At 42.7% G+C, this 24,085-nt stretch overlaps 1 protein-coding gene across 2 annotated transcripts in view; it reads left to right on the top strand.

Annotated features, from left to right (window-relative positions):
- Window positions 1-4,957: 4,957 nt before the first annotated feature.
- Window positions 4,958-24,085, top strand: part of LOC139070610 (zinc finger protein 595-like) — a 43,272-nt gene continuing 24,144 nt past the window's right edge. Inside the window, exons 1-3 of one of the 2 annotated variants that reach the window (XM_070553187.1) lie at window positions 4,958-5,122; window positions 5,220-5,281; window positions 19,051-19,163. In XM_070553187.1, the coding sequence (XP_070409288.1) occupies window positions 19,154-19,163 (10 nt within the window). In that variant the 5' untranslated portion in view covers window positions 4,958-5,122; window positions 5,220-5,281; window positions 19,051-19,153. Of the gene's footprint in view, window positions 5,123-5,219; window positions 5,282-6,414; window positions 6,615-19,050; window positions 19,164-24,085 lie in introns of those variants that run through there. The other variant, XM_070553188.1, reaches the window with a different exon arrangement.

The following is a 24,085-nucleotide window of genomic DNA, read 5'->3' as shown; positions in this document are numbered from 1 at the left end:
GTCCCAGTCAGGAACCTGGCTGCGCTGTTCTGCACAACCTGTAGGCAGCACAGTTGTCATGATCCGCCCCGGCCTCCCTGACTGTGTCTCTCCTGCCCTGATTAGCCTTATTGTTCTCACCTGTCCCTGATTACTCTGCCCATGTGTTCCTGATTCCCTTGTGTATTTATACCTCCCTCCTTGTTGCTGTCTTTGTCGGTTCATTGTCGTTTGTGCATGTTCGTTCGTCCTGTTGCTACCAGTCTACTAATAAACATCTTTTTATTTTTTCATCCGTCTGCCTGATCTTCAGCCACCTGGAACCCACCACCACACATGGTCTGCCACCTCCAAACGGATGAAAAAAATAGAAATCAGTTTAATTGTAGAACGGGAGCCACAGGACAAACGAACATGCACAAACAATAATGATCCGACAAAGACAGCAACAAGGAGGGAGGTATAAATACACAAGGGAATCAGGAACACATGGGCAGAGTAATGAGGAACAGGTGAGAACAATAAGGTTAATCAAAGGCAGGAGAGACACAGACAGGGAGGCTGGGGCGGATCATGACAGTACCCCCCCCCCCTTAAGGGGCGGATACCAGATGCCCACAAGCCACAAAGCACAGGAGACTCGGGAAAGAACGAAGACCAGACAAGGGCACACATGACTAGGGAACACAGAAGACGCGACCAGGGAACAAAGAATGCAGTCCAGGGATGCGGAGCAGGGGCCTCTCAGATCAGGCGGCACAACTCCGGCTTATGAAGGGTCTTTCGAGCTCGGACTTGACTTGGGACGGACCAGGAAACTCTGACTCGAACTCTTGACTCGACACGAACACTTGACTCGACACGAACACTTGACTCGACTCGAACACTTGACTCGACCACTTGACTCGACCACTTGACACCAGGAACACTTGACACGACACCAGGAACACTTGACACGACACCAGGAACACTTGACACGACACCAGGAACACTTGACACGACACCAGGAACACTTGACACGACACCAGGAACACCTGACACGACACCAGGAACACAAAGACAAACTGCAGCAGCAGGCGTGGGACCCAGCAGGAACTGCAGCAGCAGGCATAGGACCCAGCAGGAACCGCCGCGCGGAGGACCCGCAGGCACAGAACCCGCAGGCGTGGACCAGGAAATGGTGAACAGCGGGAGCGGCGCGATGAAGCCCAGCTCAGCGGCAGGTACTCGACATCCGGCCAGAGCAGGTGCACATCCCGATTTGCTGGGTCCATCGGCGGAGGCTCGGGTGAAGGGAAGCAGGAGAAGAGCGGGGAGACCAGCCCTACCACCCCGGAGAACAATGGCGTGCGTAGGGGTGTAACTCCCTTGAGGCTCCATGATCCGCGGCTTCCAGGAGAAGAACGGGACGGGGCGAAACAGCAGAAGGAGAATGACCCTGACCACCCCGAAGACAAATAGGATGCGCTAGGATCTCCCAGAGGACTTCGACCACCCCGAGAACAGGTAGGATGCGCCGAAACACAAAACTCCAGGCCAGAAATCTCCCTCGGCTGAAAGGGACAAAAAAGAAAAATGATCCTCCAGAAACAGAATGGTAGCTCACCACAGGTCCAGGTTTGGTCGGATCATTCTGTCATGTTCTGTGGGTGGAGATGGCACACCATGTGTGGTGGTGGGTTTCAGGAGGCAGAAGAGCAGGCAAACGGATGAAAAAAATAGAAATCTGTTTAATTGTAGAACGGGAGCCACAGGACAAACGAACATGCACAAACAACAATGATCCGACAAAGACAGCAACAAGGAGGGAGGTATAAATACACAAGGGAATCAGGAACACATGGGCAGAGTAATGAGGAACAGGTGAGAACAATAAGGTTAATCAAGGGCAGGAGAGACACAGACAGGGAGGCTGGGGCGGATCATGACAACATCAGCTGATTTCTGATCATATTTATGCTTTATTTTCTGATGGGTTCTGCCACATGACGGGTGGAGTTTTGAGGAGAGAAAATCTCATGTTATTCTTTAGAAAAAAGATTCACTGACATGATGTCTGAAGTTGTGAGGTGCTGCCTGGATTTAATTCTTTCTCAGTTTCTTCTTAATTTTCCAGTAACTCCAATTGTTTCATGAAGTTGTTCTGATGTAAAGATTGGGTAGATGACAGCTGACTGACAGGTTGAGACATTCATCACCGAGGAACAATGTTGGCTCACTCTTTTGTTCTGGGGACCCATGAGCTGACCAGAAGGGGCAGAGACTTAGGCTCCTTATAAACTGTTCAAGGTCAAAGGTCAAATATTCTCCTTCAGGATTGCTTTCTAGAGAGCAGAATTCATGGTTCCATCAGTTACAACAAGAAGTCCTAGAGCAGCAAAGCCATCCCAGATCATCACACTACCACCACCACTATGCCTGACTACTGGTTTTACTGAAGTTCTGTGTTATGCAACTGTGGTTCTGGAGATCTTCTATCGAGCATGTTTTAGATGTTTCTCAGCTCCAACACACCTCACAGACTGGCTCACATGTTAATCACACACAGGTGTGTTGCAGCAGAAGAACCACTTAACATGCTGGATAGTGGATCTGACCTGGGTTGCCCACGCCTGATCTACAGAATGTGTCCCCAAATGTTTTGGCACTGATCAAAATGTATATATTTTTTTGGACCGGGAGAGAGGTTCAGAGCGTGAGGCAGGCGAGCAGACGTGGAGAGAGGAGTCCAGAGGATCTTTGAGCGGCGAGACGTTTAAACAACTCCAGGCAAGGTAGGTGGTGCGGGAACAGGATACTAGAACGGAATGCAAAGTCATTAATTCGGGATCACAAGAGAACAGGCAGATTCAAAGGCTAGATGCTACCCAAGTGTGGAGTATCAACCGGCGCTGGAGTAGTTCTTCTTCTTCTTCTTCTTCTTCTTCTTCTTCTTCTTCTTCTTCTTCTTCTTCTTCTTCTTCTTCTTCTTCTTCTTCTTCGAGTTTTAATGGCGGGTGCATTTCCGCCACCTACTGTGCTGTAGTGTGAGTCGGAGTAAGAGCGAGAAAAAAAATAACGGCGCTGGAGTTGAGTCACACCGCTCCTTAAATCCTCTGCACCTCAATTAGCGAAACTCCAGACAGCTGTGCAGTCTGCCGCGCCCACCTGCAACACAAAAACTGTCACAATCCATCAGTAGGTGGAGGCAAACCGTGACAATGAGCTGCACCGTTTGCCGCCAGCACGCTCGAGAGAAGAACTGTAACAACTCGTTTGTAAGAGGAAATAAGAAGATGAAGCTTGAGACTATTCGAGAACATGAAAACAGCAAATGCCATATTGCCTGCACATCCATGTCCCGGGCTCAATTTGAGTAAGAGACTGGTGACACCCACGGTCTCGGCGCTAATGGCTATTTAAAATCTCAAACAATTAGAAAATTGTGGAAAGGTTCAATATTGTAGACTCTAATCAGCTAATGAATCCAGAACACCTACAAAGGGTTTCTGAGACTTTAGATGGTCTCTCAGTCTAAGTTGAATCATTCAAATAAACGGTCTTTTGCACCATATTCAAACTTTTCAAGTTTCACCTTTAATGTATTGGAAGATCTTTGTTGACATATGTTTTTATCTTTGTTGACATATGTTTTTATCTTTGTGTGCATGTGCAAGCGGTGGCATGGTGGTGGTAGTGTGATGGTCTGGGATCACTGGGCCATCGTAATGGGATTCATGGCTCTTTTATGGGAGCCGTTCATTAGTCAGTCATTTACATCAAAGAACCGTTCAAAAGACTGGCTCCTTTGAACGAAGCGAAGTCAAGAGAGTGGGTGGGGTATTAAGAGCAACATGTTCCTCCAGTGTCCATGAGGGTGCACGGTGGTAGGGTAGCATTCCTCCAACATCCATCACAGTGGTGGGTGGGGGTTGAGCGGATGCGCTTTACCGACTTCCGGGGAGGTTTGTTACCGGAAGGAAAGATGAACAGCTCTCTACAGGGACTCGGCTCTCATCGTTCACTTTGAAAACCAGTTCAAAAGATTTGATTCATTCCTGAACATCACATGATTCCTGGGGCAGCAGTAGCTCAGGAGGAAAAGCAGGACAGGTTGTCCAGTGATCGGAAGTTTGTTGGATTAGTCCCAGCTCCCTGCAGGAAAATTCACCAAGACACTTCAACTTGACTGTTGGTAGTGGTGAGAGACCGGTGGCAGCTGTAAACAGCAGCCTCATGCTAATGCAAATGTTTTAGCTCACAAAAAAAATTAAATACACTTTTTGGGATAAAAAGCAGCAGCCTTTCTGCACAAAACGTATGCCAAAACCATACTGAGACCATGGCCTAAAAACCATACTACAGACCATACCGTGGGCTATCTGTACAGTTGCACCACTATTATTTACAGCCAACTCCAAATATACTTCCACAACTGTGTATGAAACCATATTTTTTCATGCCTTAATTTTTTCCCTTTCTTTCTCTTTTTTTTCTTCAATTCCCCTTACTTTACACTGGAACCAACATGGTGGAATACCTGACCGGGGCCACAACAGACGACCCACATGTTCTTATGCTTGGTGAAGCCCATCGATGTTCCCAAGCATTCGTTATCCAATGGGACTGCCATGGAATATCTGTAACCCAGAAGCTAGAACCTTAATGAGGTATTAACTAATCGGATTACTAATATGATCCATCCTCAATTTAGATAAAATATAAATTAAGGAAATTAAAAATACTAATTAATAGATATCTAAATAACAAATAGATAATAATTTCATAATGAATTATTGGAAGGGTGAATAACTAAAATAACGAGTTTAATATTAAACGTCGGTTAAAACAAGAATTTTGAACATTACTAACAAAAAACAGAAGAGGAAAGTTGTGTACTATTGGTCCAGGTGGGAATCTGAAATTTCATTGGCTGAGAGAAATAAGTCCCGCCTCCGCGAAATAAAACCGTTCGACGCAGCGGAGCGAAAGAGAGACCAACGGCTGTGCAGCACGCGATACAGAAAGCACAGACTGAGCGTTTAGAGAGAGAGAGAGAGAAAAACCAACGGTCGAGGCCGTGAAGAACCCTGATTTGGGGGCCGCATAGATAGAGGGAGAGGCGGACTCGAGTCCTTCTGAACTGGGAACTTGGAACCGAGCGGTGAGTAAAGAAAAAAGAAGGAAAAAAGCTAACGATGCAACTTAAAAAAGAAAAAAAAAAACTTAAATAGCTTATCAAATTAATTCCATTCTTATAGATTTGTGTGGAGACGACAGAGTGAACCTATCCTCTGTAGGAGGGAACCCTTGGAGTGCGTTGGTGAGTAAATGAGATTAAATTCAGTAAATTATTAAATTCAAAAAGCTAATTACAGCAACCAAGGGCGGAAATCCCATTTCAATTTTGGGGGGACAATAAACAGTAAAACTTCAGAGAGTAATTTTTTGGGGGGGAGGGGGGGGGGGGGAATGCTCTCTACATACAACGCTGTATGTCCTTATAAGAGACTGACCTGAGACTCTGCGCCTGTGTCTGACAGGCTCTGGCTGCCTGTGCTCAAGTGTCTGGACTTTGCCTAATGAAACCATTTAGATACAATTTAATAGGCATTTCATTTGTTTCTTATAGATGTCTTTATCAAAATGCAAGTTTCTACTTACTTAACGTTCTGGAGCATTAAAAAAACGACCTGATATCTGCCGTTTTTTGTTTCTCTGCCATTTCAACTGACCTGGTCTGCTGACAGTTTGGACAGCAACACACACACAGATGGGATATTGTCATTAGAACGGAGCTGGAGGATATTGATCAACAATAATATCTTGCCAATTTTGTACATCTCCATGAGCATCCTTTCTTTTTGTTTTCATTTGTGGCCTGAAACAGAATAAGCAATTCAGAATAAAGATTTAAATGTAGATCGTTAATAGTTGAAGCAACATGTCCTGAAATGACATGGCTATTAGCTGACCAACAGCTACATGTGTGGACGATGCAAAGCATTAATTTTAAGTACTAAAACATATCTAACTTTTTCACAACAAAGAGAGAGAACATAAATGTCAAATAAAAATTTTATTAAATCACATAACATGAAAGCTACTAAAATCCAAATAGTTCCATATTGATTTTAATTTATTTGAAAATTTCCTTCTAAATATGGCTAGAAAAAATAACAAACTTCAAATCAGCTTTCACAAGTCAAGTATCAAAATGACTGAAATCTCTTTAATAAATCATAGAAATGTTTGTAGGCTATTAGAGAATAACTCTGTAATATTTAATAACTTAGTCCTACTGAACAAAAAGATACACAAAATCTAAAAATAGAATCTTGAAATATTTGTTTAATTTTAATAATAAAAATTAAAAATATTTACTTTACAAATACACTAAACATATACATACTCTATAGTTTATCTTTCAGTTTAATCGATCTCTCACTTTTCTCAGTTTTCATAGTGTTTTTGGGTCTGTGGCCAACGCGATCTTTGGCTCTATGTTTTACACTGAGAGCTTTGAGCAACGTGCCTCCACCACACATTTGCTGCAACCAGTTCCTGTTGCCACGTGCCATTTTGAACGGTTCAACTTGGAAGCTATCAAGACACGACCTAGAAGCTGTGCTGTTCTGAGATAACTCGTGGACTTGGTGAGTTTTGGCAGTCAGTAGTCGGTAGTACAGTCAGTAACGTAGTTGAATCTGAAACATTTACCGTCTTTAGTGAGTGGAGCAGTTCACTTGGTGAGTGAACACCGTTTCTTTGTGAGGGAAAGCACGCTAACGGCCTAATGGAGTTAGCATTATGCTATCACTAAATCGCGAGTGGGGTTTTCCCTGTTTAAAATCAACAAATAGTTATTACCGTTAAATAGTTTTAATAAAGAGATCCATGTTGGAGAAATCAACATAGATCAGCGTGGTTGGGAATGTGTATAATGTTCATGCTGAGCTGCTCCTTCATCTTGTAGTTTATTACAATCTAGTTCATGTTAATACAAGCATGGGTGCACCGGTAGAGAACCCTGCAGCACAAAAGCGGTTCTGGTTCTCTGGCATCTGCCCACTGCTAATAACTCTACAACAGCATCCCTAAAAACTCCTGTTTGGTAAATGCCCATTCCTTAGCCTGCTTAGTATAGGTAGCCTAATGACGCTTACACATTAGCGTGGGCAGTCGGCGTTTGGTCGGGCTGGATGGCGTGAGTTTGGGCTGGTCCTGTGGGCGGTGTCTAATGCGCGCGGGAAAGTCCGCTCCACAAGGTGAACAATGGCGGACACGAGCTGTGTTGCTTTTGGAGACTCTGAACCACAATATTTTATTAATTTACTGTGTGTGTCCTCATAAACTTGCGCCACACACACCGATTTCTCCCCTGAGCAGCTGTCTGCTCGCCAGGGAAAGAGCTCCGATGCGACGAACACACACACACACACACACACACACACACACACACACACACACACACACACACACACACACACACACACACACACACACACACACAGCTATTCTTTCCTCCCGTTCCCACACTTAACTAGCCTAGTGAACTAGACCAAATTCTTGCTTTGCAATGTTTGGAGATTGTAAATAATACATTTATTTAGTCTGGCTTGCCAGGCTAACACTTAACGGCAGCTCCAGAACAGCAGCTCCTTCATACAGACAGAAGTTTACTCAACAGCATTCAGCATGAAAATGAACCAAGTAGCAGGTATTAAATAGACAAAACAGGCTAAAAAGAAATGCCAGCTGATGTTTCAGAGCATTCGTTAAGCAGATGTTTTTCAGGGATGCATATTTACATGTAAATAAAAATACATACAACTTTATAAAGACATTCTACAGAGTAAATGTATAATATAATGACTTAGTAATCAATAGGGGTGTTCCAAGAAGGGTACTTCACGATTCGATTCAGTTTCGATTATGGAAGCTTCGATTCTTCGATTATAATGCTTTTTGGTTCGATTCGATTATTGGTGACACGATTCTTCGATTATTGACATTTTTAATGCTTTTTTCATACAAGATTGTTTTCTTTTTTATCTACATTTGTAAATAAATAACCTACCAATTAATTCAGTTCCTCTAAAACTACTATCTGTAAGTAAATACATTTTTTTTAACATTTAACTATTTTTTAAAGACAAATTCTTATTTTATGACTGTGTGACGTGTAAATATTTGCACTTAGACCAACTTAACTTTGATCAGGGAAAGCTTTACTTACACTAGTGTGTCCCCTCCATTGTTGGGAAACACTGAAAACAGGCAAGCCCTGGATTTAATGAGGTAATTAATTGAAGTAAACAAGATTTTTACTTCCAGCAAATTTATTTAAAGAGCAAGTAACGTCTAAATTAACTTTTTTTTTGCTGATGAACTGCATAAATGAGTGTCTAATAGTGTTTTAAATGTGTGCATTCTTTATTTTAGCATTTTGGTGCATTTTCTTTAAAAATTAAAAATTCTGCCTAAAAACCACAGTAATGCGCCACCTTCAGCTGAAAACATAGAATTTGAGTCATTTTGAATAAATTTTAGCCAATGGCTAAAGAGTAAAGTACTACGTAAACCAGTAGAGTACTACGTAGCAGCTCTTGTGCCAAAGTTATAAAAGCAACGAGCGTCTCGGCCAACCCCTGTGGCGAGTGGGCGTTGGATTTGCAAGTGAGTGTAGGAGGTCAGCGGTAGTTCAGCATTAGCATATAGCATATAGCATTAGCATATCCTAGTCTTTAGCATATCTTTTAGTGTTATAAATACTTATTTAGTGTTAGATTTGGCTGTTGGATATTGTAGTTTAGTTAGTGTTTGGCTGTTAGTGTAATTGGGAAAGTAGTTCGGGTTTAGTGCTCAAAATCGTGTTAGTATTGGTGAGTAGGTGTAGTGTAGTATGGTTGCGGTGACTCTGTGGGCATTTTACCCGCGATTCTGCACGTCTCCGTTTGAAGAGGGAGGCTGCCCACCGTGGCTCTTCCGCGATTTAGATGCAGCCCACCGACTCTGCTCCCCCACCACGGCGGGCTCCAGTCTGAGGTGAGTAAGCTAAATAAACGTTTTAACATCTTCTAAAGACAATTCCCTACCTAAATGCAAAGTCTGAGAGACGTGGTTCACTTCCTTTAGCTAGTCAGTCGGCAATTCTGCAACAATGTCTCTAACTAACAGCACTAGTTGACAGACAGCATTACAGCGTGAAATCCAGCTTGTGACCCGGTTCTGTAAGGAATTCTGTTCAGGAGGTCACATTTCAGGCTCTCCACATCATGTGTGACTGACTTTTACGTTATAACGATCACACACTAGGAATGTTATAAAGCACCTATATAGGAGATTCTTTTGTATATTATCTGACTTTATCAACTCCCAACAACAATGTGCTCTTTTTTTTTCAGGCTAAATCTACCCAAGACACTGGCTGTCAGACTGATTTAGCTGCAAGAATGCACTTGTCCAGGCAGACGTGAAGCCTTCCCTGTAGCAAAGGTGAATTATTTTTAATAATCTTCTATGTAAACATTTTATTATTACCTTCTAGTTTTAATTTGTTTTACAGATTATTGTTACACGTGATTTTATGCTCTTTTAAACATTTATAAATGTGCTGCTTCTTTGTTTTTACATAGCCAGCCAGAATGGAGTTCACAGCCGCAGTGTGTCTGGTGACCCACGGGGACCATGATGAAAATTCATCTTCCAGAAGGTCCCAGAGCGGCCGCACCCCCTGAAAAGACCAAGGTGTGAGGTGTCTGCTGTTGATTCCAGCTTCCACCTCAGTGACAGTGCAAGCTCAGTGAACTGTTCAAGGTAAAAAAAAATTAAAACATTTCAGAATTTTTAAGATATTAACAATTAAATAAGTATGTGATTACATCATGACGGAGGCTACTGATTCTGGCCCCGTGACACTTGGTGGTGACGTGTGAGCTGATTCACCTGGAAAACAACTTTTACATTAAATATTTTGTTTTTGCTATCAAAAGTAAATTAACTAATAACCTGCATTATTGCAGGACACTCAGCAAAATATGGACTCTACACCATGAGGCAGGCACACGTTAATACTCTATAAGAGCACATAAGGTGAGCAACACCACATATTGTACACTGTCCTGAATTTGTTTTCTTTCTGCATCTCATTAGCCTGGCTGATCACCTGATAACTCCTGTCATCTGGTTGTGACAGCATGAGGATGTCCTCACACACCTGTAACCTATCAGCTCATCTGGCAGAATAGAGAGAAGAGAAAACACCACATCTCCTGTTCCTGGAAAGCCTTCAGCCATCCTTCGATGACTGAGAACCTCCATCAGCTCTGTCTCCTGTCTGCCTACAATTATTATAATAAATATTGTGTTTGACAAGTTTTTTTGTGCTGCCAAATATCTCATATAGATTCCAGTTTTGATATTTTAATGGATATTTATAAATTACATTAATTGAATTATCACATTGCATGTTTAACTAGCTCTATTGTGATGATTTAAACTAGCACTTCACTGTTAAAAGCTCATTTTAATTTCAAGCATGTTTAAGTATTTATGGACATGAAAAAAACAGGAAATATATAAATTGAGATTTATTTAATTAATATAACAAATAAGGGGGAAAGAGTCATTGAAAGGCACATTCTTCTGGAAGCTCCTGATCCTGAGGACACCAGCAGAGGAGACCAGCTGCAGACACCAGAGACCAGCTGCAGACACCAGAGGACCTAGAACCAAGAGAGCAGCTGTTATTAGTAAATAAATCAGGGCAGTTTTAGTGAGCTGAACACATTACAGAATAAATTTCTCATGGGGTATTTTCATAACTTTATGCAGCAGACTGTAACTTGAGCCCAGGGCTACCGGAGAGCTGCTATCCAGCACGTTTCAGCGGATTTTCCTGCTTTAACAGGTTAGATTAACTGTTAAGCAGCTCAGCTATTTGTTGCTGATTAAAACCAGGTGTGCTGAAGCAGATAAACCTCTAAAACATGCTGAATACTAGCTCTCCAGGGCCGTGGAGACAAACCCTGCAGCTAATCTGATGCTATGGCTAATGGCTACTTACATTCAGAGGTGGTTCTGTTGGGTCGGTTCTGGGAGTTACAGGCAACTCACAAGCTCACAACAATAAGGCTCAGGTCCGCTTGTCTCCTCCAAATAGACTTGGTCCCTTTCTTCTCGAGTGTCTGGGTAAGGAGGGGGAGAAACGTCCTCCATTTCTAATAACTGCATAGAGTGAAGGGAGCTAGCATCGTCTAGTTAGTCGTCGTCTTCGTCACTGCCGCGGCTCCGCCCTCTCGGTCCTCCAGGCAACGCTTACTAATGTTGCATTTTTTAAAATTGATACGTGGGTGGAGAAGGACTCCGAGGCTCAATTGACCCGCTCTTTAATGGAAACTTAATGAGTCTGGCATATGATAACATTACAAAAAAGCTGCCATACAGATCAAAAGTGCATTCCTCAAAATAAAATAATTCAGCTTATTCAGTCTGGAATATAGGTAACAGAAAAAACCTGCTATATTTGAAGGTAATATGTTGCATCTTTTCAGAACAAAAGTGCATAATTCAATAGGGGTGTTCCAAAAAGGGTACTTCACAGTTCGATTCGATTTCGATTATTGGTGCCACGATTCTTCGATTATTGACATTTTAATGCTTTTTTCATACATGATCGTCTTCTTCTTTATCTACATTCGTAAATAAATAACCTATCAATTAATTCAGTTCCTCTAAAACTACTCTCTGTTAATAAATACATTTTTTAACATTTAACTATTTTTCAAAGACAAATTCTTATTTTATGACTGTGTGAAGTGTAAATATTTGCACTTTGACCAACTTTACTTCGATCAGGGAAAGCTTTACTTACACTAGTGTCCCCTCCATTGTTGGGAAACACTGAAAACAGGCAAGCCCTGGATTTAATGAGGTAATTAATTCAAGTAAACAATATTTTTACTTCCATCAAATTTATTTAATGGAAACTTGTGAGTCTGGCATGTGATAACATTACAAAAAAGCTGCCATACAGATCAAATAAGTAAATTCAGCTTATTCAGTCTGGAATGTAGGTAACAGAACAAACCTGCTATATTTGAAGGTAATATGTTGCATTTTTTCCAAGCCCCCACAATGCGTCTCTAAAAATGGTCCCATCCCGGAAGTAAGAGAAATTGCAGTTCCACACTCATCCGCTGGGGGCTGGTACCAGAAGCGAGCAAATCCTCATTGACTCCCATGTTAAAAATGCCGATTTCACAGCAGAAATAAACATGTTTACAGCCTGGTTCCAAAACATGTTTTTTGTCTAAATTATCTAGTTTATACTCATGACAACTCTGAGGGGGGTGAATTTTTTTCTCACTCTTCTGTTTAAGTGTATTGAAAACCTAAAATTCTGTATAATTAATGAGCATCCGACACACGTGACCGCCGCCTCAGACCCACGTGACCACAGAGCTAGCTCCGTGGAAAGGCCTCAGTACAGCCTCGGTTTCTCCTGTAAACTGTTTCGGGATTTTGAGTCTCTCTGCTTGTGAATTCTGTTTTGGATATTATTGGTGCAAATGTTGGACAAAATGACTTGCAGTGGTATTAATTGCACTAATAGAGCATCCAAGGAGTCTCCACTTCATTTTTTTCGGTAAGTTAAAATCTATATTCGTATTTTATGTCACTGCCGCCTTTAAACTAGCTGAGTTTACCGAAGTAGCTAGCTAACTATCAGTTTAACATGTAGCATGTACTGTTTAACCATGAAATTTAAATGTAAAATACGGTAAAATAATTAATAGGGCATATTTCGATGGGTAAAACCCAGTGCATTTAAGATAAAAATGGGTTGCAATACGACGGAGCGCTTGGAGTGAGACTTCTGTGTCCATTCTTCCATCCGGTAATCCCCAGCGGTCAGGCCGGGCAGCCTGACCGATGCGGCGCCTACTTGCTGCGCCTAGCTGCTGCGCGGTCTGACCGCTCGTGGAGTTTTTCATGTCTGACTTTAACCGCATCTAATGCTATATTACGGCGTGAGCGCAACAGCGACAACTTAATATCGATGTGTAAGCAGCCTGAGTGGTAGGGTGTTTTCTTCTGAACCCTTAAAACCTCCAGCAGGCTACGCTGCACTATTGACGTGTTAGCGCGCAGCGCTAACAACTTAGCAATGTGACATGTCTCTGAGAAAGCGTAAAACACGGACGCTTCTTCTGAAGCGGAAAATAACACTTCTTCTTAAGCAGAGCAGGATGTCGCCTCGGCTCATTCACGGCCGAGCCGGACTGAGCTCGATAACATTGACCAAGCACAGCCACTGGGTCGTTGGAGCTGCCACCAGGTCTGCTGAAGGAACACCTGCAGGTTTCATCAGACACATACACACATGCATGCACGCAAGTGTCACAGAGTGGAAAAGTTTGGATTTAGCTTAAGTTGCATGATTTGTGTTTTGCTGTTGACATGCTTATTTTGTGTTTTGAATGTTTTTTTTCTCCCTTTGTGGTACCTCCCAGAGACACTAATTGGAACAAGTGGGAACAGTTGTGGAATGGCCACAGGTGCAATGGAGGTATAAAAGGAACTGAGGAGAGAGTTCAAGAGAGCAGCAGACACCTGAGACATGCATGAGGTCTGAGAGTGAGAGACGCCTCTGGACGGTGACGTCTCTGGCAAGGACACGAACGCCTGACCACCCGGGAACGCAGAACGGCACCTGGAGCACCGTCCCGGGATGTGGACAAGCGACCAAGTGTGGAGGATTGTGAGTTGCCCTCTCCTCCCCCATGTGAGTGGTGCGATGTTGGTGCTGGTGCCTCTGCATCTTGTTAGGGCCTTGGGCCGAGGAGGGTGCGGCGTGTCCAAGGAGCGGAGCTGTGCCACGGGGCTGCAGAGAGACTGGCGGTGTGCGCAGCAGCCAGCGGGCAAGAGGACGACGCTGGAGCCATGGCGGCAGCACAGACAGGTTGCTGCAGAAGGACGACGCTGGAGCCATAGTGGCAGCACAGACAGGTTGCTGCAGGAGGTCGACTTTGTGCCTGTCAGCCAAAGGACAAGGTGGGGCAGACTGGGTCCCAGCTATGTGGGTCAACATGGGTCAGCTGGAGCCAAGAGGTGGCTCCTTGTATTGGACACTGTCCCACCCCTGGTGCTGCACAGGATGTTTTAGACTGTTTTTAGGACTGCTTTTATGTTTTTACTTCTTCAGCCTCTAAAGGACTTGAACTTTCCTGTTTACCTGTATCTTGTTGTTTTTCAATAAAGAATGACAAATTATTTAAGTTTGGTTTTTGTTGCGCACAAATATAGATCTGTAGAAAATATCTACAAAGCTAATGTTTACATAACAAGTATAATTGGGTTTTGCAATACAGCACTCTGTTTATTTTAGTAAGATTTTTAAGTAAAGTTAGTAAAGAACACATTTCTATTGGCTGCTAAGAAACTGTTGGGATTTAAAATGGGCCTGTTGTACAAATAACTTGTAAATGATTATTCCTCACTTTGTAGTCTTAACCAAAGAAATTCCAGTAATTGAGCAAAAACATTTATTTTTTACACTACATTTTATAAAACAGGGCACAAAGTGTCGACACATTAAAAAAAAAACGTAAAATATTAAAAGGTTGTCTCCGAGGGTCTCTGCAGCTCTCTGGGCACCACGCCTCACGTAGCTGTCTCCGATGATCCAAATGGCTATGGAGAAAAAATAACAGGTTTGTCATAATTGTTTAAAGTACAAAACCATACATGAAGTGGTCAAGACAGGTATTTGGAACGTACACGCTGCGTTGTGTAGCTGATGTTGGAGACACACAGGCTGCCATGGTGAACTTTAAACAGATCTAAGGAAAAAAATGTAATAAAAGAATGAAACTTAAAAACTCCCAGATCTCATGTCATATTTACTAATCAGCTATGGCTGATTTATTGTTGAGATCACAGTGAGTTACACTAATTCTAATATATTTTTATTCCTATTACACATACATACTTTTTAACTGTTATTTTCACATGACTGTTATCAGGCTCTCTTGTTCTGGTTCTCATGATAATTCCCTACCTAACCCTACCCAAGAATGACTTCCTCTGTCCCGCTGGGAGGGTTTCAAACACCGCCAGCATCTGTTGGAGCCTGTGGCGGGGTGCTGAGGGCCGGCTCCAGCCCAGGAATGAGCTCTCCTCGCCGGCCGGGAGGGTTTGAAACGCCGCCATCCTCTCCTCTGCTGGCTGGAGACCATGGCGTGCTGTTGTTCTTTCTGTTATGGTTACCGGTGCTTCTCTTGCAATGTGAAAGGCTTGGTCTCAGATTTTGTAAGAAAAATAATAAAATGTCCCCCCAAAATACGACTTAAATATATTTTCTCTTCATTATACATTTAATGGCTGGTGCGACTCAGGAGCGATAGCCCGGAGAATACGGTACTGAAAACTTGCTCAAAGTAAAATGTTTTCATTACGGAAATAAATTATAAAACTACTGATTTTATCCTTTTTTAATCCAGGTACTTTTCACGAACAGGCGCCGAAAACCTCCACCTAAACTTCGTGTTAGGTTCAGGTCCATGGGTGTTCCACAGTTAGCTCCGGTAGGGTTGAAGCTAGGTGGCTACATCCGTTAGCTTGGCTACCACGACCGTGTTAGCTTTGGGTTAGCCAGGGTTAGCTCGTAGGTAGTTTGCCCGGGTGTCGTCACTCGATCCCAGCCTTACAGCCCCACCCTCAGCTCCCCCTCTCTTCCCTTTTATGGAATTGTCTGGGCTGGACGGAACCTGTGACACGGTCAAAATGGCGGTGGTGGCCACCTCCCATTATGGACAAAAACGTGTTATTGGAGCCTATGGAATCGTTTTGTCCAGTATGTACAGTCTATGATTTTTTCAGAACAAAGGTGCATAATTCAACTGAACATATATTCAGCCTGGAGCTTCAGTACAGTGAGGTGAACACAACAAAATAGAGCAGAGTGACACTCATACTCATCTTAAAAACTGTCCTCCCATACTCCCTCCCCTCCCTCTTGTCCCCCTACATCCTCCTGTTGCGTGAGATGGGCAAATGTCAACATGGTGCTACTGTCATGGCTCGAGGTAAGTGTCTAACCCAAGACATGCAGAATCAACACACATAGTCCAAAGCATAAAGTAAAATGTCTTTATTATAAAAACGGGAACTGAAACCGCACAGGGAAGTCCTGTGGGATGAGCAATACGGCTCGAGTCTCTGAAGTGCTCAGGTTGATGAGATGATGAGAGGAAGCCAGGAAGGACGCTGGGCAGAGGGTGAGAAGTCCAGGAGAGGCGAGGTAGCAGAGGGAAGCCAAATAGGAGCAGCGGAGGAGGATGGGACGTGATGTGTGTTATCCAGGGAACGAAGACAGCGAGGGTGAGGAGATGAGGAGAGGATCCTGAGTGGAACAAAAACCAGGCGTGAGGGATAATCCAAATCGTAATCCAAGAACACAATCCGAGGTCATAAATCAAATGGTCAAACACGAGTCAAAACACGAACAAACTAGATCAAGGTCAAAGGCTGGTGCTACCTAAACTGGTGCAATCATCCGGCAAAGTGATGTGTCTCCATCCTCCTTTTGAACCCGCGTCCCTGATTGGGAAATCTCCTGCAGCTGCCGCTTCCCCTGCTCCTCACCTGTGGAGAATTAGCTTAGAGTCTGGTGAGAGGACAAGGTGTGACTCACCTCTGCCCAGGAACATGACAGCTACTTATGGGCCATTCCCATCTGTACCGGGTCGGCCCGGGCCGGGTAGCGTAGGTTGTTTACATATCTGGGTGGCCTGGTATTTTTCCGGGCCAACCAAGGCTCATTCTCAGCCCTCTTCTCGAGGGGGTCTGCTTCAGGCCGACCAGGGCTAGCACACCCACTGCTGACAGCAAATGCACACCTTCCATTAGAGCAAGCCTCTGATTGGTGGGTAGAATCAGCCCACATGGGCTTAAGGTGAGGATGTGTGGAATCAACTGGGCCAGGCTAGGGCCGACTGGGGCTACCCGGCCCGGGCCGACCCAGTACAGATGGGAATGGCCCATTTGACTCTCACTCATCTCTCGAGTTTGAAGAACGTGACTCACCAACTTCCACCCGTTCTTGTCCGACGCGAGAACAAAATGCGCCGTTACAGTAACGAAGGATTTGGTGGCAACCGATGTCCATGCATCGCATGTGCGTGCTATCCTGGTTGCCTTCTTCATGGACTCCAGAACGCTTGCTTTGGTTTCCTCGTAGAGGAGGGGGGCTTCTTTTTCTGCGAAGGGTTTTCGGTGAGGAAGTTTATAGCGTGGCTCCATGATGCGCACCACGAACCGAAACCCCCTGTTGTTCACTACTGAATACAGTCTCCCGGAAGGAGAAAGAGGTCAAAGAGGGAGAGGGTGCTCGCTGCAGACCTACAAAGGCGGAGCTGCACCATAAGGTGGAGCTGCACCAGAGTCAGCCCCGCCCATTCACACAAACTCAGCCTAGCCCACTGACTTCCGTTTTTGTTTTTCCAACTTTATCGCAAACTAACCTAACCCACATGAATTACGGCTGTTACTAGTTTACAGTCGTTAATGCTATGGTCTATGCTTCAATTAAACAAGATAAATATAACTTGCTACTTGACAAAGCCTGAATATATCTCAAAATGAAAAGGTTTCTTCTGACGAATATCTACCCACAGCCGCTTCAAGAAAAGTGGTGTACAACAGCACATTTGATTAACGTATGTGTTCTGGTAGTCCAGTGGCGAGATTGTCTCAATGAAGTTTTGCTTTCCCCTCAGCTGATGCTGGTTCGATTCTCGGTGAGGTCGGCAACAATCTATTTAGCCAGGTGAAACATTTAATTTGTTTATATTTTAGTTGTAATGTTTATTTTCAGCTAAATATTTATGTCTCTAAAAGTTCTTTGGATTTGGTCGTTCCTAAACAGTATTTTAGTTGAAACTCTGCTCACAAATGGACTCACACTGGCTAAATAAACAAATAAATAAATAAACACATTAGTCATTATATGTTAAACGGTATACCAGTAAATTGGTGGCGCGTGCATTAGGCTCCGGTTACGTGTTTTTATTTTTTTTACTACCGGCTTCGCAACAAAACTTTGATATTATGTTTTTTTAAGCATCGACGTTCATTAATCAATGCCAAAACAACATGTTAAGCTTTTAGATGCATCGCCACATCGATTAATTGCACCCACCCCTAGTAATCAATAATAATACTGAAAACACAATAGCATTCTGCTAAAACACACCTAAAGTTCATTTAGAATCAGAATCAAAATAGGTTTATTGCCATTGTCAGTGAACAAACAATTCACAAACTAGGAACTTGCTTCGGTACTAATGTGCTACATATAACATGAATAATAAGATTAAAAATAGAATAAAATATAATAAAAAAACTAGAATAAAACTTTCAGCGATAAAAAATGGCAGGTAATGGTAACATGGCCGATAACGTGACGTTGTGTCGAGTACAGAAGACAAGCAAGGTTGTGTGTTCATAATCTATTCACAAGTCTTAACGGCAAATGGATTTAGCTGGGATTCCCTGTGTTTTCATGTACATTACACGTCCGTGGAGCTGCCTCTTGGCCAGGACTCCCTTGAAAGTAAGGTTTGTGATCTCAATGGGACCTTCCTGGTTAAATAAAGAATAAATAAATGAACTCACTACTTCTTCATGTAAACTCTAAACGAAACCCTTTAGTGCTCTTAGCTCAGCTGGAGACGAGGAACCCTCAGGTTGTGTTGTTCTTTACCTTTTCAGCTCCCAGCCCTCTGCTGATATCACACCTTTTATTCCTTGTTGGCTCCATGAGATGCTGCCATGCTGGATTTGACTTTTAGTGATTCACCAGAAAAAAACTAAACAGGAGAAACCATTGTTAGTATTTTTGTAGAGCATCCATCTTCAATTTAGTCAGTAGCTGGAAGAACAGAAGAGAACTCTGTGAACTCTGGTGACTCTTTTCCAGACTGGATCTGTCCTCAGCTGATCAGAACCAAAGCGTTGGATCTTTAATCTCCTGCATTGTTCTGAAGCAGCATCTTAATCAGCTCTCCTGCTTTGTTTCTATTGCAGCTGTTAGCTAAACACGGCTAAAGAAGACCTGCTACCACTTCAGGATCATCCATCAGCTGGGACTGCTTCATCGTGTGTTCTTCACCACCTGGACCTGGACAGCATGGACACAGGTACTGATGGATGAATGACTGAAACTTTTTGGCAGCCGTTCTTTTCCAGCAAAAATATAGTTTATAAAAGTATTTAATACTATATTTCTACTACTGATGATGCGGAACAAATTTTTATTTATTTATTTAACTTATGTTTTTCAGGAGGATAAACTGCTTGAGATGTAACATCTTGTTTTCGAGCAGGTCCTCCTACAACACAACAGATAACAAATAAGGTGGCAGAGTTAGAAAGTTATAACAGACTTCAAAAAGAAAAGAAGGAAAGTAAATAAATAATAATAGTAAAAATAGCGATATGTATAAATATATATATACACACGTAAATATATGCATATACACACAAATATATACTCATACGCATGGATACATAAATACCCACACATGTACATACGTACATACATACCTATATACAGAATTAAATTAAATAAAACTGCTGTGAGGCACTCAAAGAGAAATAAGGGCAAAATATTACATTGTAATTAAACCTAAAGTGAAGTAATATCCAGATTGAATACAAAGATTGGCAACAAAATACAGCATGCTAGCCAGTGAATGCACAAAATCATAACAAAGATTAAACAAAGCAACTACAGCTCGGCTTTACATAAGCATAAACAGTGTGGGAAAATTGACGAATTGATGAGATAGATCGTAATTCAGTGGGTAATTTATTCCAGTCCAGAGGAGCTTTAACACAAAAGGCGAGTCTACCCACCTCCTTTTTAAAACAAGGAACAACAAATGATGGAAAAGTAGTTAAGCGGGTGGAATTCAAGGAATCAATGGGAACCAAAAGAGTTTTCAGATAAAGTGGAAAATCAAAATAAATGCACTTAAACATAAATATCAACCAATGAAATTGTCGTCTAGCTTTTAAAGGCAGCCAACCAAGAAGTTCATACATATAACAATGATGAGTGTTAAAAGAACACCGCAAAATGAAACGACACAAACTGTTGTAGACGACATCAAGAGACCGTTGGCTAGAAACTGTTGAGTTTTGGTACAAAATATCAGAATAATCAATAATCGGCAACAGAAGCTGAGTGACAATGCGCTTGCGTACAATAGGATCAAAGCAATTTATTGAGTTGTAAAGGATACGTAAACACCGAGTGACCTTAAGACATGCCGTGTGAATGTGAAATTTAAAAGACAGCTCTGGCTCCAGCCAGACTCCTAAATATTTCATTTTAACAGAAGAAAGAACCGACGAGGAATCCAAAAAATAAAGATTAAGCATCCTGTCACTATCAGATAAAGTACTACATCTATGAAACAGCATGGAGTAAGTCTTAGATTTATTTAAAAGAAGCTTGTTCTGAGCTAGCCAGAGCTGCACTTCGTCAAAATTAGGCTGAAGAGCTTCTTGTAATTCGGATTTACTCGACTTAGAACAGCATAAGACCGTGTTATCTGCATATAACTGAACAGAACAGGATCTGCAGCACCGTGATAAATCATTAATACAAATTGAAAATAATAATAGTCCAAGTGAAGAGCCTTGGGGAACACCTCTAATGACTCCTCGCGTGTTGGATTCAGAGCCATTAAAGGAAACAAATTGAGAACGATGATGAAGAAAAGAACTAAACCACAGTAGAGACGGCCTTGACAGACCAAAAGCATATAATTTATCTAAAAGTAGATAGTGATTGACGAGGTCAAAGGCTTTTGTTAAGTCAAGAAAAATCCCACCAACAATTAAATTATTGTCAAAACCAGAATAGATGTCATTAGAAAGTTTAAGTAGTGCAGTAGTTGTCGAGAAGTTTTTTCTGAACCCCGATTGGTACTGAGATAGTAGGTTGTTGTCCTCTAAGTATTTAGATAGTTGGATAAAAACCAGTTTTTCAAATACTTTAACAACTGTAATAATTATAGCAATTGGTCCATAGTTATTAGGCTTAGATGTATCATTTCCTTTATGCAGTGGTATTATTTTAGTACATTTCCAAGATTTTGGAACAGAACATGAGTTAATAGAGTGATTAAAAAGAATAGATAATGGTAAGGCTAGAACATCAGCAGCTATCCTAACAAAGCGACTCTCTATGCCATCTGGACCTGCAGTATTCCCACTAGAGAGAGACAGTATAACTATAACTTTATGCACTTCCTCTGAACGAATTTCAGAGAAAGAAAATCCACTGGAGCAACAGTGAGGCAAGGTGTAAGACCCATGATGCCCTGCAGAGGCAAGGAAAGGAGAGGAAGCAAAGTGCTTACTGAATGCTTCAGCAATTTCAGCCGGGTCATTAATAAGACTCCCATTAACATTCAAATGTGAGATTTTGACATTAGTTTTCCCCCTCAGGTCGTTAATTTTATGAATGAAAATTAAAGATTATGATGATTATGATGAATGATGCTTGAAACAAGATAACTGAGACAATGAATGAGATGATGGGATGTAAGCTTAAGTGTCTTAGAAACTTGTGATGTCTGGGTTGTAAAATCAGTCTGACTGTACGGTTTAACCAACTGTCAAAAATTCAAAAAACCCATCCACGCCAGTTAGGCAGAGACTACGAACCCTTGTGGTGAAGGTTCCCGGTGCGATCCAGGGGGTCTGCGACGTCGGTACAGACAGACTGCCGGTGGAGTTGAACTTCTGGTAATGGAGCACGTAGCTCTACCCCAAATACGGCCCGTGTGGTCTGCGAAACCTTCCAGGTGACTGCAGGAAGCTGGCCTAACTGTTCTCATCTGATGCCGCTTGCAAAGAAGTCTTTGACCTTGAGGTCAAAAAAAGAGGATGGTTCATTATGCTTTGCTTACCCAGTCGGCCGAAGCGGGTAGCTCACTAGAACTGGCTTGTTCAGGAAGTGAACTAGCTTTTATTAACCATTTTTTTATAGTGCTGGGTATTGTAAAATGCGTGTTTTCTAGGGATGCACCGATGGATCGGCATTTGATCCCAATCGGCCGATAGCGCCCCTATTGGTTTTGATCGGAGTTTTAAAATAGATCAAAGCAGACCGATCAGGTGATGTTTACAACTAACCGCCGTCAGGGCAAGCTTTCCCGCTTCTCAGATCCAGGTCTCCTATTGGGGCGTGGTCTCTTCAAAGCATCTACATTGAAAATGGCGTCACCAGTATGGAAGTTTTACAATGTGTCTGAAAAGGACAACAAATTAGCAGTGCAATGTATGCGCAAAGGAGATACCCAGAGGAGGAATGCTACAAAAGAATTTCAACACAACAAACCTGATAAGACATTTGAAAGTTTCTCACACCAAGGAGTAGCCTGGCAAGCCAGACTAAATAAATGTATTATTTAGTCTGGCCACGCTCCATTGACGGCTCTCGGTTGTGGGGTGGGTTCTACCGTTGTCTTTCAAATAATCTCTGCATTCCACTGGACAATGAATGTGACATACTCTTGTTTCACTCTGTTGCATCATCCCACCCACCAGGCATATAGAGGGCCCTGATTGGCCCACAAAGCAGATAAAGCTCTGTGATTTGTTCACTAAGCAGATAGAGCACTATGATTGGCCCACCATTATGGACCAATCACAGCTCTTTATGTGTTTGAAACCCCTCTAGAGAGCTGTGATTGGCTAGTAAGAGTCCTGGTAGGAGCTGTGTAGGTTCCAATGGAGCATGCCTAGACCAAACTTTGCAAAGCAAGAATTTGGTCTAGTTCACTAGGCTAACCAAGGAGTACACCGAGTTTACAACTTTGGCTGCTGCTAAGTTGGAGAGAGAAAAGCAACGCACCGCAGCGACATCGCTAACTCAGCTGAGTGTAACTGAGACATACATATAAACGACAGCAACCTTACAGCAGCGACAGCAACAAAAAGAAAGAACTGAATCATAAGGTAATGGAATTCATATTAGGGCCTGACCAATATATCGGCCGGGCCGACATTATCGGCCGATATAGGGGTCATTAACACTATCGGCTATCGGCCAAAAAGACGGCCGATATGGCCGATATTGCGCTACCTATCCAGCAGATGGCGCCAGCTTTATGAACTCATGTTGTGTGGCTCCATTCCTCGGGGGGTGGAGCCACCGTCACAGCACACATGCAGCAGGGCAGCAGAAGCAGTTCGGTAAAGCAGAGAGGACGGTGATGAGGAAGTAGGAGGTAAATCTTCAGTTTTAAGCATATTTGTTGTGTCAGTGCTAAGTTGAATGGTAAAATAAGCAATGACAAAAGTATGTTTCCCCTCAACATGCTTCCTAAGTTTATTGTGTGCCTCGTGGCCTTGTAAAGTTAACCTGAAAAAATAAAATAAAACTGCCGCAGCATTACGCTCTATGCAGAGTTCACGCTCCTTCCCCTTTAGTCATGCAGGGCAGTAAGTAAGTAACATTGGCTTTTTTCTGGTAGACATTCTGGAATATTCTCAGACAATTTCCTCCGCTCTTCAGCAGTCTTTTCAAACTCACGCGGTTCACCCACGGCTCCCGAAAAAAATAGTGCAGAGATTGCTGCACGGCGTGGGCTGGAGCGCCGGCGCGCAGCACTTCGGCGGCCCATGTGGCCTATAGAATAGGATAACCAGGGCGACGAATGAAGGCGGTCCCCGTTTTGTGGCGCTTCAGTGGCACACGACCGTTGTCGCAGCTGAGGACGGGCGAGGGGGTGTTGGCAACAAAGCAATGAAACGCTGTGCAGGGAGTCCCCCCTCCTCTCCCTAGCTGGGAGAGGAGGGGGGACGGTAATACGAGAAAATAAACATTCCTCTCTACAATAGAATAAATCTATTGTATTTTTTCAGCCTTATATTTTACATAAGGCTTATACATTGCCACATACTGGTCATTTAACATATCTTATTTTTATTTTCCTAATACTGTCGGCTTTGGAAAGGATCAAAACACAAAAGTGTAAAACTCCACAGACTCAGAAAACAAAAAACTTGAACTGAGTTTGTGTGTTCTGTTGTTTTTGAGATT

Source organism: Nothobranchius furzeri, chromosome 7, assembly GCF_043380555.1.
Source record: "Nothobranchius furzeri strain GRZ-AD chromosome 7, NfurGRZ-RIMD1, whole genome shotgun sequence".
NCBI lineage: Eukaryota > Metazoa > Chordata > Actinopteri > Cyprinodontiformes > Nothobranchiidae > Nothobranchius > Nothobranchius furzeri.
The sequence above is the reverse complement of the archived record's forward strand: the minus strand, read 5'-3'. Positions and strand labels throughout refer to the sequence as shown.